The sequence below is a fragment of the Poecile atricapillus genome, chromosome 14 (genome assembly GCF_030490865.1).
Source record: "Poecile atricapillus isolate bPoeAtr1 chromosome 14, bPoeAtr1.hap1, whole genome shotgun sequence".
In the NCBI taxonomy this organism is placed as follows: Eukaryota; Metazoa; Chordata; class Aves; order Passeriformes; family Paridae; genus Poecile; species Poecile atricapillus.
Window position 1 is genome coordinate 8,243,560 of NC_081262.1, and position 16,116 is coordinate 8,259,675.

The 16,116-nt window shown below is 42.3% G+C and overlaps 1 protein-coding gene across 3 annotated transcripts; it reads left to right on the forward strand.

Moving 5' to 3' along the window:
- Nucleotides 1-203: 203 nt before the first annotated feature.
- On the forward strand, nt 204-15,064 carry NDE1 (nudE neurodevelopment protein 1). 3 transcript variants are annotated; one of them, XM_058849834.1, is made up of 9 exons: nt 204-275; nt 4,569-4,696; nt 5,228-5,381; nt 8,470-8,618; nt 8,955-9,091; nt 10,102-10,278; nt 10,711-10,802; nt 11,791-11,927; nt 13,016-15,064. In XM_058849834.1, exons 2-9 carry the CDS (start codon nt 4,611-4,613, stop codon nt 13,107-13,109), a joined length of 1,026 nt encoding a protein of 341 aa, XP_058705817.1. In that variant the 5' UTR covers nt 204-275; nt 4,569-4,610; the 3' UTR covers nt 13,110-15,064. The 3 variants fall into 3 exon arrangements, with proteins under 3 accessions (XP_058705817.1, XP_058705816.1, XP_058705818.1); XM_058849833.1 differs by having other exon boundaries at nt 222-529; XM_058849835.1 differs by lacking the exon at nt 204-275 and adding an exon at nt 570-751.
- Nucleotides 15,065-16,116: the final 1,052 nt, after the last annotated feature.

Below are 16,116 nucleotides of genomic sequence, written 5' to 3' on the forward strand. Positions count from 1 at the left end.
CGGGGTGCGTTTAGTGAGGATGACGAGGGCCGGAAACAGGAATAGGGATGGGGACAGGGATAGGGGACCAGCGATGGGGATGAGAACAGAACCGGGACCGGCCGCGGCCGCCGCCCCCCGGCGCCTTTTGAAAGTCAGCAAAGTTTCCCAAGCGCGTTCCGGCGGCGCTGATTGGCGGAGCGCCCCGCGGCACGTGACCGGCAGCCAATGGGGCGGCGGCGCCGGCCGGACCGGGAGCGGCGGTGCGGGAGCGGCGGGAGCGCGGTGAGAGCCCGGTACGGCCCGGGACAGCGGGACACGGGACCGGGAACACGGGACCGGGAACACGGGATCAGGGACACAGGACCCTGCCCGGACCTGAACCTCCTCCTGCTTCTGGAGTTGCTCGTGCGGGCGCCGGAGGGGCGGGGAGCGCAGCGTGGGAGCCGTGCCCGCTGGTTTAGCCCCCGCCCGGCTCCGTGCTCCGCATGGGAATGGATCTGCGAGCGCTGCCCCGCTGACCTCTTGGCTTGCAGCTGGAACCATCAAGGTCAGGCCTTTCAGTGGAGAAAGTGCGGAGTTTCCTTAGGAGTCACTGGAAAGTTGAAAGCATCGGAGCTGGTCTGGTTACCGAGAAGAGAAAGATTTTGCTGAATTCAGTCCTTTGGTGGAGAAGCCCCGGAGAAGCTGATAACTCTTTTCAGTGCTGGCTGTGGGATTCTGTAGTAATCCTGGTGCTCCCGTGACCTCTCCCTTTTCTTTCTCTTTTGTGGTGATTTTCTTTTGTATGGCTTAAACAAAAGGAAACGGGCCCATGTGTAACAGGAAGACCCTTTCAAGGGGAATATTTTAAGCAAATCTGATTTTCATAGGGTGGGAAAGCTACTTTTTAGAAGCAAAGAGGGGGTTTGTTTTGGTTAACATTTAGGAAAAAAATGTCTGATAGGAGCTTCATAATCTCTGTCATAGATAATTCAGTAGTATTTGTGGTACTGTTTTACTTTATTATTACAATATTCATTTCTTTGACTTGGACCATTAGGCAGTGCTGCAAAGGTAGGCCAACATTGTTCATCGAGCTACGTGTTCTTTTACGAAGAAAAAACTTCAGGATCAGGGTTGTTCTGAGTCCTTTGTTCTAGTACTGAAACAGTCTAGGCTGGGGCTCATGAGTTTGAGTGAATTCAGACTGATGTCCAAATTGAAGTTCCTTCAGTAATTTTGTGTGTTGATTTTCTTGATACTTCCTTTTCCCTTAGGAATTTTGCAATTCTGCTCTCACTGGTGTGAAATTGTTTTCGTCAACATTTATGCTGCTGTGTTCTTCTCATTGCAAAATTCCAGTCCCCACCCATGATCACTTCCACTTCCTGCATGATGTGGAGGTTTGTAATGCCTGTGAGCAGCGTTTGTGCTGCCTGCACGCAGACAGCCTGGCCAGATGTCTCTTCTGGCTTCGTGTGTGCGAAAACAAGCAAGGTGCAGCCAGTGTGTGCCTGTTACAGACTCTGACTTTCTCTCCTCGTTTCTTCCAGTGTTTAAAAAAGCATTTCTAAAACCTCCTTTACCATCCTCTGCTCTCCCTGCTTTTGTAGTGAGCCCAGATAATGAGAAGTTCCTGATTAATTTCTCTTCAGGCATTTTGCGTGTTGTCTCCAAGTTGTTAAAAATCAAGGGGAGAAGGCAGCAGGGGAAAACCAGTCATAGCCCTACCTTTTCTACAGGCAGTTTAGCAGGACTTACATGGTTTGTATTTGAACTCTTCTTAGACAAATTTCAGATAAAACGTTTAGAAAAGCTTTAATACTTTGTCTCAAACTTGGAATTTTTCTTTTCAGTTTAATCTTTGGTTAGTCTGAAAATCCCAGCTTAGTTTGAGCTAAGATGTAGTGCAGGGAAGGAAACTATTAGGTCTTCCCTGAACGTTGCAATAAAAAACTTGTGCCTGTGGCACTGGACAGAGCCGCATCTTTGGAATAAGTACAAGTCCAGTGTCCTTCCATGTATTTGCAGTTGAACAGTTAATTTTAAATTATAAGTACTGTTTAGTAATGGTAACCATGAAGCAGAGTGAGTTCTTAATGGGTGATGTCCTCAGTGGGCCCTTAACCTCATGTTGACAAAGACATACGTGGCACTGAAGGGTGCAGCACCTTTGTGCTGCTGTGAATGTTCACAGGGTTCTCTGAAAGCCTGATGGATTGTTTGGATCAGTCAGGGAAAGTTCTTCTCTATGCGGCCCTGTAATCTCAAAAAATGCCAATTACTGCAGTCTTTTAGTTTTTCCAAAGTGCAATATGAAAACACAGGAACCAGATCTAAGTATATTCAAGATTTTGAAGCTGATGGAAGCTGTCTTTTGGTTCCAAAGGGTTCTTTGAAAGCTTTTCTGAGCAAGATGTCTTGCAGATCATCTTTATCTTTCTTGAATTATTTTTGTTGACTGTCCAAACACAGATATTTGATTTATTATAGTGCTTGTGTCAGAAAAGATCCTTTTATGTATTTTTTTTCTTCACAAGTATGCTGCAAGGATTGATGTGTGTGTGTACACAGTGCCCTGAGCAGAAGGACATGCTTATTAACATCAAAGGCACTTTCAGTTCACTTAAAAATAACAGAGTAGATGTGACATAAACTATCCTAGGTCAAGAATGTTAATTATGCTTGGTCATGATTTTCTTTTTAATGGGCAAGAGTACTATTTGCAAAATCACTCCTTACACTCCTTTTCCTCTTTTTTTTGCCCAGTGCATTCTTCAGCCTTGAGACTATGCTGGAAATGTGTCAGTACATTTGTATTACAGACAGTGCTTTTATTTGTTTGGAGGAACACATGTAGCTTTGTCTAATGAACATTTTGTGTCAAATTCAATTATAAAAACTAAGTCTTAGTAATTTTTCTCCTCACCTTCCAACTCCCCTTTTAAATAACAGTGTAATTTCTGTGAGTGTGTAGCTGATACTGTGCACTGAGGTATGCAGGCACAGCCCCACTCAGCTGTGACGCTGTTTACTCCTTGCTCAATAATCTGATAATCTTGGGCTGGGAAGAGGAACTGGGCTTTGTGGCATTGCTTGGCTATGTAAGAATTGGGCTTTAGGTTGTGAGACTACTTTGAGTACTTTTGTCTGTAGTAGAGGTAAGAACTACTTGGGTTTTGTCGCAGTAGAGTTACTAAATAGGTGGCTGTTACTCAATCCTATTTATACCACATGACTTTTAGAGAGGAAAGTCTTGACACAGGTTAAAGATATTTTCTTCCATAGAATTAAATAGATGTGCAGTGTATGCACATTTTCTTTATCTAAGACATGCTGCTCAGAGGGTCTATTCCAGCATTTTATGAGTATCATAAATAAGAGTAGAAGACAGGGCTGACATCTAAGTGATCTTTGAAGGTTTCAGCCATCCCTTCTTCTTTGTTCCATCAAAATTACCTCTAGGAAGTGTTTTGCTCAGCCGAACTGGAGTTGAAACTTGGTAGAACTGTGTTTCTTCAGTCATTAGATTTCTGTGATCCAGTTTTCTGATAACTGCCATGAATTGTTCAATTCCACCTCTATTTTCTGTTCTTGATCTTATTCAGTTTCTTACTTGGTATCAGTTTGGTTAAATTCATAATGTCTGAGTGGAATCTTTGCCTCACCCAGGGCTGAACATGGACAGGTTATGCACAACACTAGGTTTGATGTTTCTCCATTGTCAAGACTAACTAGTATGAAATTATATTTGCTGCTGACCCGTTTAACAGTGTGTCATGCACATCACAGGACATTTATTTCATTTAATTGTGGTGTTTAGATACTTAAGTCCTCAAGTGGGAGTGACCAACTTTAGGTTCTTGATTCCCCTGTGGCTCTTTCATGTGTCATTCCCATTTGGGACTGTGTCCTGTGACTGGGTTTGTGCTGGCAGGGACAGCTGGATTGTCTGGATTGCTGCAATCTTAACTGCATACCTAGCCCAGCCAGTGGTATCCTGCTAAAACCTCTGGGGAGCTCTTACCCTCCCTTCTCCCATGGCTCTCTGAGGTATCCAGATATATTGTATATACATGGATTTTGATGTTTCAGGTTAGGAAGAAATTTTTCACGTGTCCAGGAGTTATGGCCATGAAAAGCTTATGTGTTCCTTTAAATGTTAACTCAGAAAATCAGTATCTTGAGTACGTAATCTCTGTCTCTTTGAAGTTTCTCTTTAATTTCATGATAGATGTTTTTAGGGTTGTTGAATTACAGTGTGTTTGGAGCTGAAGTTGTGCCTGAGATGTCTTCTTTCCCTTGTGTTCTCTGTGCACTGGCACAGCTCCAGCTCAGGTTTGGGGTTTTGTGTAGTCAGAGGTGCCGAAGGTGTTTTGCTGCTGGGAATGCAGAGTAAGCCTGCAGCAGCCTTGGGAGAACTGGGGAAAGCGACTTAGCAGGAATTCTTTGACATTTATGGTTTGTCTGCCAGAGTCCTATCAAGGCTGGTCTTTAGTTTGGTCTCCAGGCAAGCAGTGACTGTGTGGGAGGAGGGGTGTTCTGCTCTGCAGCAAGGATGATGAGGCTGCTCTTTAGTTCTTACACTTGACCCTTTAATTTTTCAGGGGGGAAAATGAAACAGGAGTTTTAGACTTTGAGGACTCATTATGGAAGACTCAGAAGGACATCACTTCAGCTCAGTAGAAGAGGAAACCAGATACTGGAAGGAGTTGGCTATGAAATACAAGCAATGGTAAGACAGTGGCTTCATTCCGCCAGGTGGCTGGATAAGGTGCATAACACTTCATGCAAAGACACAGATCTTTCATTGCTGCTTGTTTAGCTTGCTGGAGGATTGTTTCATTAGAATTGTTCAAGAATATAAAACATTTCCTTTCATCTTTCTCTCTGTTCCTCACTATCTGTTGCTAAGCAATAACGGCTTTGTTTATATTTCCAAATAAGTAATAGAATTGAATAATGGAATAAATGTGCAATGGGAGTGAACAGTTGGCAAACTAAAGTGGTGCCTCATATTTGCTGTGTGAAGACAAACTGTGGGGTTTTTCTGTTTATTTGGACTTTTTTTATTTGTTTACCAGACTTCCCTAGCATGGTAGAGAAACATCTGCACGTGTTTCTCTCTTCCTATTGAATGCATATGCTAGAGAAAGGCATATAGCCTTCTGTGTTCAAGAGCAGTGTTGTTTTTATCTTGAGTGTACAAGGGATGTTTATTTCACTGTTCATTGAGATGAGATCTGGTGCTGGAATTTCTCTCTAGTGCTGAGAACACACAGGAGGAATTGCGTGAATTCCAAGAGGGGAGCCGAGAGTATGAAGCTGAACTGGAGACTCAGCTGCAGCAAACAGAGTCCAGGAACAGAGACCTCCTGTCAGAAAACAACCGGCTGCGGATGGAGCTGGAGTCAGTGAAGGTGAGAGCTGGTGGTGCACGTTGTGTGCACATCCTCAGTGCACAGGTGAACAGGGCAGGTGTTTGCAGACTCTGCCCTGTGGTGTCACCTCAGCATTACCAGAAGATTGTAGAAAGGAAAGTCTTGAAAAGAGTAAAGAAATGCCAGCCTGTTGTCTCCTCTGAGGATTCTGTGTTCCTTGGTAGTGTTCCTGGAGCCCTGTTCATAGGTTGTGGCTGGGTCTCAGGATAGATTTCAGATGGGAGAAATTTGTCCACAGTGGAGTGGAGACTAAGTGTGAACACAAGAGAGCTGCTGTTCTATTCCTTCTTCCCTCCATTTAGTGCTTTTGTTCATAGCTTTCTTGCTGTCTGCATCATGCAGTCACAGATAATATTGCAGAACAATCAAAGTACAAAAAGTGCAGCTGTGTTTTTGCATTACGTAAGGAAACTCAGTTTTAAACCCTTTTTACATAGTTGTGTATTTATTATCTGACGTTTCAGATAAGCTGGGAAGTAGCAGCTGGTGGGTAACACATAGAATTGAGAGTGATGAAACAGTTTCAGTCCTGGTTTTGTTATTGATCTGTCTGTCCTTAGGGAAAAATGAGTTATCCTCTTTGCATTTGGTTAGCATTCTGTGAAACTAAGAACCAGCAGAAAGGCATTAACTTCCAGAACTGTAAAACATAAAGGACTTTATTGAGATGGGGCTTCTTAGCACAGTGGCTTAAGAAACAATGAAGCTATGTAAAGTACGGAGAGTGATGAGTGCCCCATTTCAGTCTCTCAAAGAAGTTGCTATGCTGACTGACAGGTTCAGGAAATACTGGTAAGTTCTCTTAAGTTTGGAAAAAAATTGCCACTGAAATTGGTGTGACTTTTTAAAGTTTAAATTTTTGTTTACAGATGAGTTATAGTCACCTAAGAAATACTACACTGTGTTGAGGGCTAGCTCAATCTCTGTAGAAGCAGAGATTAATGTAATTGCACTTCTATTCAATTGGATGCAATAATGAGCTAATGGGAGTGAAGGTATTTGAATAAGTGATTAATCACTGGATGAATCCAGGTTTGCAGTGCCTTTTGTTTAAACTGTTGTCCAAATTACTGTCTTAAGGAAATACTCTTCTGTTCCAGGCAGTTGTCTTGTCCCTCTAGCACCAGTTTAGCCATTTCCTCCGCTCCCTGCTTTTTGATAACAAGATCTCCAAGACTTGTTTCATTGTATTTATGTTGCCTTAATCCTTGTTGTTCTTGTTGTAGCACTTTAGAAATATTAGATATTCATGTTGTATGGAGTATTGGTCTGCTGTTCCAGATAGACACATAAACCCATGGAAGCTGATGGGTTTGGGGAGAAGACAAAAGTTTTAAAAATAAAAACCATAGTTAATTTAATTGTGGAGTGTGTAGACTATTTTCTTTCTCTAGAGTAGCTAGGATGAGAGGAAGGGCCAGTGAACCAGGCAAAACAGTGAAGAGTGAGAATAGTAGGAAGCAATACAGAGCCTCAAAAAGTGGAGGGTAGCCATATTTTAGAAAATCTGCAATTATACTTTACAGTAGATAACTTTCTTAAAATATATTCTGCTTGAAATAAAACATTCAACAATTGACTATTCATGCAGCCTGAAAAGTGCAGTAACAGCCTGCAGTGAAGGAACAGAGCCACCATTGAGGGCCAGATCAGCTGATAGTTTATTACAATTGGCTAAAAACAAAGACTCAGACCTTGCAGTTCTGGTCTTTTATCTGAATCAATTCAAGAGCAAAGCATTAATCTTGTGAAGCTATTGAGCAGCAGTGTTAACTGAGCCCATCAGGGGTTGGGATCTGCATCTAGGTCAACACCAGTGAACTTTGCCAGGCCCACACAGCTTGTGGCTCTGAGCTGACCAGCCCAGTGTGTGTGCCTGCTCCCCCACAGAAATCAGAGCTCACATTATCTGAAAACTGATGGGAATAGTGCTTTGGAGGGTTAGTTTAGAGAGTCCTGAGAAACTATTGAAAGTAGGCTGCTACTTGGAGCTTAGAGGCTCTTAACTGTGTTTCAGAGATTTGGAATTACAGCAGTGTCACCACACTGCAGTCAAATAAGGATTTCTTAGTTCAGGATAGATGTCTCTTTCCCTCCTCCTTGTCCATGCACTTCATGTGCTAAAATAGCTGTTTTCACATTATCATTCTCACTAGACTACTTGCCATGTCCAATTGCAAGTTCCAGTCCATGGATTTGTTTCCAGTGACTTCAAGTGTTCTGTACTTTAATTGTCTGGAGAGCACTTCAGGAATGTTGCTTACACAGCAGTCTTGGAGTTTCCAAAAAACCTCTGGCATGTTGAAGTGGTCTGGTAGCAAGGTGGCTGAGTATAAAGCATTGTAATAGTGAGCTGTGGAGCTTTCCCTGTCACATGGGAAAACTTTCCCATGTCACATACTGTGGAACTAACTCCACATTCAGTGGTAGTGCAGGAGAGATCTGATATGGAAGCTAAGTCTTCTTCCCTGCCTATGTCTATCTTAAATGTACCCTTGTATACATGCTGTAGAGGGAGACAGAGTTTGGTTTAGGTTCCCACCTGAAGTGTACCTGTACCTGAAATGTTCTGTCATCTAGAATTCTGAGCCTGGTTTGTGCTAATAAAACCACATGGGCAGTGCAGAATCTTGCTGATTCCACAACAGCATGTAACAGGATCCCACCTGAAATCTATTTTTATTTTTGTTACTTTGGCTCCTGAATACTGCCTGACTTCACATTAGAGTTGAAAATAACTGGCTTCTCTTGTGTCCTGCTTTGTGTATTGCTAAGAGACTGTGCTGAGTCAGGCTGTCTGGGAGAGGCAAGAAATGGCTCTGCTGTGAGTGTTGGGAACTGTTCCTCACCACTTTTGATTAGGAGTGACAGGAAGAGCTCTTGTCAGTTGGCAGCCCAGTAGGATGTGAGGAATTGAATTTGTTGGTGTTTTACCATACGTGAAGTGATGTTTCTCAAAAAACTTCAGGGCATCTGTCTCTGCCTTTCAAGGGACTCAGACAATGCTTCAAAAAGAGAACATGTGTTGCTAAGTACCTGATGTGGTGTTTGATTTGCCTTTGAGTAGGAAAAGATTGAAATGCAGCATTCAGAAGGATACAGACAAATCTCTGCGCTGGAAGACGACTTGGCACAGACAAGAGCTATTAAAGAGCAGCTTCAGAAATACATTCGAGAACTCGAGCAAGAAAATGATGATTTGGAAAGAGCAAAAAGGTGATCTGCTTTTTGTATGTTTCTTTTCCATCTCTATTCTGTCCTGCAGGCATGGTGGCACTGAGCTGTTTGTGACACTGCTTGTTAGCATTGCCATTCTGAACTATCACTTGTCTGATGATTGTGTTGAAGAGATTCAGTGCAAATGGGCAATGTGATAATTTTTTTTACCTCTTCCACTCTCCTGACTGTACTCTTTTGTATCTTACAAGCTAAGATAGAAAAGTCATAATAAAATGAAGCAAACCAAACAAAAATGCAAGTGTCCGTTTTCTTGTGAGAGAGGGGGTCCTTCATATGCACTAATATGGTGACACCTAATGCACTCTTTTTCAGAGCCACTATAATGTCCCTGGAGGATTTTGAACAGCGTTTAAACCAGGCTATTGAAAGAAACGCTTTTCTGGAGAGTGAGCTGGATGAGAAAGAAAACCTTCTGGAGTCTGTGCAGCGGCTGAAAGATGAAGCTAGAGGTTAGACAGAAGTTATTTGTATCCTTTCCTTTCTCTCCCACTGCCTTGTAGCTGTTCAATGCTCTCCATAAGCCTTAGAGCTGGACTTTTAATTTTGCTTCTTTAAAACCTGCTATCTGAAATGTAGAAACAAGTAAGGAAATGTAAGAATGTTCTGCCCCCACTCCTTGAACTCCCGAGATTGTTCCAGAGCACTCAGAGAAACAAAAGTCTGTTCCAGCCTTCTCCTAATCAGGGCTTCAGGGAGTTGAGCCAGTCCAGCTGGGGCATGTGCTGGTGTGGCTTCCCATGAAGGTCAGCTGTAATACACATTAACCTCATTGTTTCCTGGCCTGTGGAAAGTGGAGCCAGTGAAGCATTAATAGGGAAGTAAAACAGGAGGGGTGTGGCTGACTTCTGTTTGCCTTGGAATGCACTGGCTTTTTGCTATCTGTCAACATGGCTGGATGAGAAGAGAGAGACCCTGGAGCTGGATAAATGTCCATTTTCAGATCTTGGATTCTGTGCCCTTGAGTGGTATCCATAAGCTACAGCCAGGCTGTGGGACAGAAGTGCTCTATCCCTTGGCTTCCACCTGGCCTCAGCTCAAGTTTCCTTCATGTGGAAACTAGGATAGAAAAGGGTTGAGGTAGGACCTTAACCTTGTAGGGAGCCAGAATGTAGCCAAGGTGTGCCAGGTTGCCAAGCCTTGGACTTGATGTGCCTTTGCTTACCAGCCTGTAACATTTGGAAAGGAGTTAATTCTGTGTCTCAAGGGGAGCTTTGTGAAAGGGTTTGAAAATGAAAGCCAGGTAACTAAGCTAATACTACTAAAACATCTTGAGCCACAATCCTAAAAAGACCTTTAGTTATCTGGATTTTGAAGATGTGCCTGGAGTAATGTTTTACAAGGATAAGTGACTTTACCTCACCTTCATGAGGAGAAAAACCATTTGAGCAAAAGATTACCTCCCATTTTTATCTTAGTGGCTGCATACTCCAGCACTTGCTTTGTGTTGCTTCCTTCATAGATCTACGACAAGAGCTTGCAGTGCAGCAGAAACAGGAGAAACCCAAAACACCGATGAGAGCTCCCCTGGAAGCAGAAAGAACAGACACTGCAGTTCAGGCCTCCTTATCTGTGCCCTCAACACCCGCAATGCGCCGGACACCCATCAGCATACCCACCCCTGGGACATTTAGGAGAGGTGACTGGCAGGGAACCAGCTCAAACATACCATTTGATGCTCTTGTTTTTGCTATAGTTTGCTCCCTTCTTTTCATTCCTCCTTTAACCACAGAATTGAGTGCATAGTGTGGTGTCACCTAAATAAATCACCATGGTCTCCCACCATATTCACAGACTGGATTTTTTTGGGTTTATTCATAGTCAGTTCATTTCAAATTGACTTGAACTGACTGGTAATAATGAGGGATAAGATGAGCTGTTGGGATTTTCTATTTTTTCACAACTGTCCCAGAGATGTTGGTCTAATTTAGGGGAAGGGTTTTAAAAACCTGTGTGTTCTGTAATCGTGTTCCTTGAACCGTCTTCTCTAAGACAGTAAGGTCAATTTTTATCTTTTTATATTTTTTTTTCTTTCCATGAGTAACATATCCTTCTTTAACCTGCCCTGCAGGTCTTGAGGACAGTTATGGTGCAACCCCTCTCACACCAGCTGCAAGAATATCTGCACTTAATATTGTGGGAGACTTGCTGCGAAAAGTAGGGGTGAGTGATTACCCGCTAGGCAATGCTTTTGGAAAGCTGGAGCTCTTGGAAACTGCAGCTAGCACTACTTGTGCTGCTGGGGAGACTGAAAAACGTTTCTTGACCCCAGGTTAGCTAAATGTGGTCTTGGGATTGGTCTGGACTTCAAATGTTTCTGACCAACCCCCCAAATAAAAATGAACCATGCTTGTTTTTCTAAGTTCTTATCTAGATGGGATAAGATCTCCCTCTATGAATTTCTAGAAGTGCATGTGCAGAAAAAATAAGTCAGTGTGAGTAAATTGAGAAAGGATCTGTTCCCATGAAAGGCAGAGAAGTTAGCAGGCTGGTACTTGCTGTCCGTAAGGCTTCTGGTGAAATTTGCCTTAAGAGTCCAGTGGTCTTTTGAGCAAAGCTTAATGTCCTGTTAAGCTGTAGTTTGATATTTAAGGTAGTGCTGATGCTGGGAAAGTTATCCCAGTACTTGTGTTTCATTCCTTATGCTTTGGTGCTCTGTTGTTAAAAGCATTTGTATGAGACTGATGGGCTGAGCTGCAGAACTGATACAGCTAAGATGCAACTCAGTAGAGATGGAGTGATCTAGAATGGGAACATGTGATGGAAAATAAGTTATCTGTGGCTCATTCCCTCTGGTGTACCACCTAATACATGTCTAGGGAAACTGATAGTTCATATGAATGTTTAGTAATTGAAAAATTTATGCCTGTAAGAATGATGTAAAAATCTCTCTGAAGAAGGTGAAGATTTTGTGTTCCAGCTGGTGAAAAGCATCAGCTCCCTAGAGAAACAGGGATTCATCCTTAGAGAGATGACTGTCTTAATCTCTTCACAAATTCAGAACTCATGTGGCATTGGGGTCTAGCAGGTTCCTCTACTGGACAACTCACTCTCCCAAACCCACACACTTCAGTGCCATTTTGGTGTGCCACAATGCATTCTTCTGAAAGACAACAGTCAATCTGACACTTGCCTCGTCTGTTTACTTCAGGCTTTGGAGTCCAAGCTTGCATCTTGCCGAAACTTTGTGTATGACCAGTCTCCAAACAGACCTTCAGTGTCCATGTACATGAACAGAGATGTCCTTGAAACACGCCTGAGTCCTCATCAGCCTCTGTGTGATACAGGGTGAGTGCTGGGCTCTGCTTGTGTCTTAGTGACAGCTGTTGGTGTTGGAACTTAGGGACTGGTATTTAGTATCTAAGTCTTTGTTTTGATAGAGACAGATTTGTTTTCAAAGTATGTGAAATGTAAGTTATTCAGGATTATGATTTGAATGTTTCAGGTCAGTTTAAAATTTGGAATCACTAGCTGCTGAAATTTGAAGACTAGCTGCAATCAGCTTTTGAATACCTCAAATCTGAAGCAAGTGCAAGATGTTTTTTTTATAAATCAGTGTTTAAATGGGACAAAGTACAACAGTTCTTGCTTATTGGTTCAGTTTGTTTTATGCTTTATGTTTTTTTACAAGTGATGTCTTAGGAATGTTATGGCATGTAGGGAGACTTCATTTATCGTAGTTAAGATTCTCACTTATGGGAGCACTGGAAAAAAAGGTGAATAGTGGGTCCACTGAGAATGCTGTACAGTTGCTAAGATATGTTTTAAGGTAGCAGCTGACAGGACCTTACATTGACCTTACTCTATGTACAAGTTTCTCTGAATGTTTGAACCAGTTGTCTTTTTTTGGTCAAATGAAGAAAAATCAGCAAGGTTGTTGCAAATTGCCATTCAGTGTCTGCTTAAACTCTGCCAATCCTGTATTGCGCATTCTTTAGGCTCTGTGTAAGTTAAGTTCCTGTAGTGCACTTTGTTTCAGACTTAATTATTCAGCCAGACCCTTGTGCTGGTTTGTCCTGGTACCCAGTGCCGTTGTTTAGAAGGAATGTTGCACATTGTACTTGCTCTCCTAGCCTGGGGAGAAACCTCATGAAAGCTCCTGCAAATACATTTACATATTCATGCAGCTGATTATCTATCTACTGCTGCAATGCTAAACTGAAATTCCAACACCTGTAAAAGATAGTGTTCCTTACTCAAAGGAAAATGGAGCCCTGTGTTACAGTGAAAACTCAGCCCAGTTAAGGAATGGGTTCATGCAGTGCTAAGTGTTGTTCTCTCATCTCAGCTGAGTGGTTTGTTCTGGAAGTGGGCAGTTATTCTGAGCATGGTTACACTGAGTGAGAAATGCCCTGACTTCAGCTTTGCATTTGTAGGTTGGTGAAACGCCTGGAGTTTGGAACACGGCCTCCACATGTTCCAGGACCTGTGAACCATCCCTCACAAAGTGTTGTCAAGATGCTGCTATGAAGAGCCTGTCTGGCTTTGGGAAAGGAGAAGAAATGTGTATTTCAGACCTTAGTTTTAAAGAGAATATCAATGAGCAAGCAGGCAGCAGTATCAGGGTAGGTGAGAACTGGACAAGAAGTCACAATTGGCAGTGGCTTCCAGTGTGGCCTCTGGGCAAGTTCTGTGGGTGACAAAGTGTGACAAAGCAATGCTGACTGTGGCGGTGCAGGGCTGGGAATTGCTTCCTGCATCAGCTACTGTAAATAGCTCCTTGAAAGTCACTTCTTTTGGCACTGCCAAAGCCACTGTCCTGCCTCCAACACAGCAATAGTCACTATGCAGATCCTCAGGCTTTGGCTTTTGGTGTTAATACACCACCAGTTCTGGCTGGAACTCTGCTTTCTACCATGGGTGTTGTGTGCTGCAGTCACCCAAATTAAGGGGCTGTTTTTATGTGGAGAGGGGTGTATTTCTGCAGGGAAGCTGCTGAGCTCCTTGTGGGATGTTTGCTGACCAGAATGTTGCTGCACAAAAACTTGCCTCTGTAGTGGCAATATGTTTCTGTAAGCAATGATTTCTCATTCAGAACCAGGTCATGGTTAAAGGTGAGACGTGTCTAGTGCTGAGAGTGCTCAGGAGATCTCAGAGCTAATAGCATGTAGACATCATCTTTTTTATTTATTCTTATTTTTCTAATTTTTAAATTTTTTTAAACCCCATAGTGGCTCATAAAGCCTGGTGGTTGTAGGAGGCCAAACCTGATCAAGGTTCTAGTTCTAACATCTTGATAGCTGGGTTTTACTGCTTTACAAACCTCCCTTCACTAAGGTGCCTTGGGTGTTAGTGATTTTTTATTGTTTTATTTTTCTATATATCAGCTATTACTAATTTAGAAATGCTTTTTTAACCTGAAAAGCCCTTTATGCTAGAGAAGTGTATATGAGTAGTGTTAAAAATGACAATATAATATTTGCTTTTGCATTTATATATTAGCTTTTACATGTTGTTATTGATGATTATTTAGATATGGTACAGTTTGTAACTCCTTTTAGCTGCTCATTAGTATAACACAATCTATTAGTAGAAACACTGGTGTGATGAATGTATTATATCGTAGGCCTTAGCAAAACAGGAAATGTTCAAATGCTCCTGTGTTACTAAGGGAATGGTGTAAGGCAGTTACACTGTTCCCCCCACATCTGCTGACTGACCTCTCCAAGTGGTAAGGTCACAGTGACTCAAACCAGAGCACAGGAGAAGAACTGGAGAAGAGCGTGTTAACTCCTTATCAGGGAGTGTGAAACAACAGGATGGAAACACAAGAAGAAATAAAATATATGGATTTAACCTACAGGATGTCATGCAGGTAAGATGGTGTGTAAAATCAAACAAAAGAGTTCTTGAAGCATCAAAAAGCTCACAAGAATGTTTGAATAATAAAACACATGAATATGCATGTACCTCAGTAATGTAACAGTATCTAGATAACACTGTCTTAATCTACCAGTGTGTTCTTCAGCCAATAGCCAAAAATACTCCAGTGCTAGACATTGTCTCTTTTTATTCCCTTGTTAAACTTTCAAAAATTCTAAAGAGTGAACCTTGTTTTTCACAAGTAGAGAATTATTTTTAAGTAATTTTCCACCTGTAGAATATTACTGCATTTGTTTTCTAATGTATGTTATGGAAGCCTGTACTTGCAAAACTAATCATGACTAAACCATTTTTGTGGGTTGTTTTTGATTTTTTGGTCTTTTTTTTGTGGCAGGGGTCAGGAAGAGCTTGTCAAAAGAATGCATAAATGGGTTTGATGTTTTTTCTTTGTTTGTTTGTTTGTTTTTTAAGGAAGTGCTGTGAAAACAGCCACTGAAGTGTCTATTTCTCTAGAATATGTAACCACAGATGATTTCCATTTCTCAGTTCACTTGTGAAGTTGGTTTAACTGGGGAACAGAATAAAGCTTATTTTGAATGCCAGCTGTTGATGCATTTTGAGATTTTTTTGCAAGTTATTACTGTGGTATATACATGTTCAGTTTGTTGGTTCTGCTCCAACTATTGGTGCTTAGGACCATTTAATATGAAGTCTGACTTGCTTGTTTCCTTGTTCCCACACATGCAGGCTCACGAACTGTGTTAACCAGCTCTTGAGCATCTTTACAGAGCTGGGGTCTGTGCCTGATCAAACAATGATCAAGTCTTATCTACTAACTCCTAACCCATCTCTGCTCAGCTTGTCTTAATTGCTTTAAATGGATTCTTCCTTTACTCTCTGATGAGCAGAGAGAATTCTCTGGGCTCTGGTTCTGCTGGCTGAACAGTGCCTAGTTTGAATCCCCAGTTTGTGATCTCTGCACTTGTGGAACAATGCTTAGATTTAGAAGATGATTGCTTTAGCTGTCAAGGTGGATGTTTGTGCATGATTTACTCTCCCTGTAGTCACACTGCTTATGGTTCACTTGCTGTCCAATCAAAGGTATCAAGTAAGCTTTATGCTCTGGATTTATAGTGATTTTACATCCTGCTTTGCTGTGCATGGCTCCCTACTGCCCCGGTGTGACCACAGAGCTGCTGCTGTCTGAAAGTGCTTGAGCTGCATGGGTTTGTGGTAGGTCCTGGTAGCTCCCAAGAGTAGGTTGTGGTCTTGCTGGAGTGCTCTAAAAATAAAAAGTAACTGTATGCTGATCCCTTAGTGCAGAATTGCTTGGCTTGGATCCCTGCATTCAGTGTGGGCTGCTGTTTCTAATGGTTTCAGCCTGCTCTAGAGGCTTTGGTTGGAAATATTTCTGCACATAACAGATATCAGAGGGTGGGTTCATTGCCCATGGACATGGGCCCCCACTGCTTTTCAGCTCCTGCACCAGAGTGCTGCAGCTCCCTGCAGCTCCTGTGTCTGTCAGCTCTTGGATGCATCCCAGGGCACCTCAGCACTGTGTCCCTGAGGGAATCAAACCTGTTCCATTTGGTTATGCTCTTTCACTTCCAGCTCAGTGTACAGACTTCTTTATATTTCTTCAAAAGCATTACTT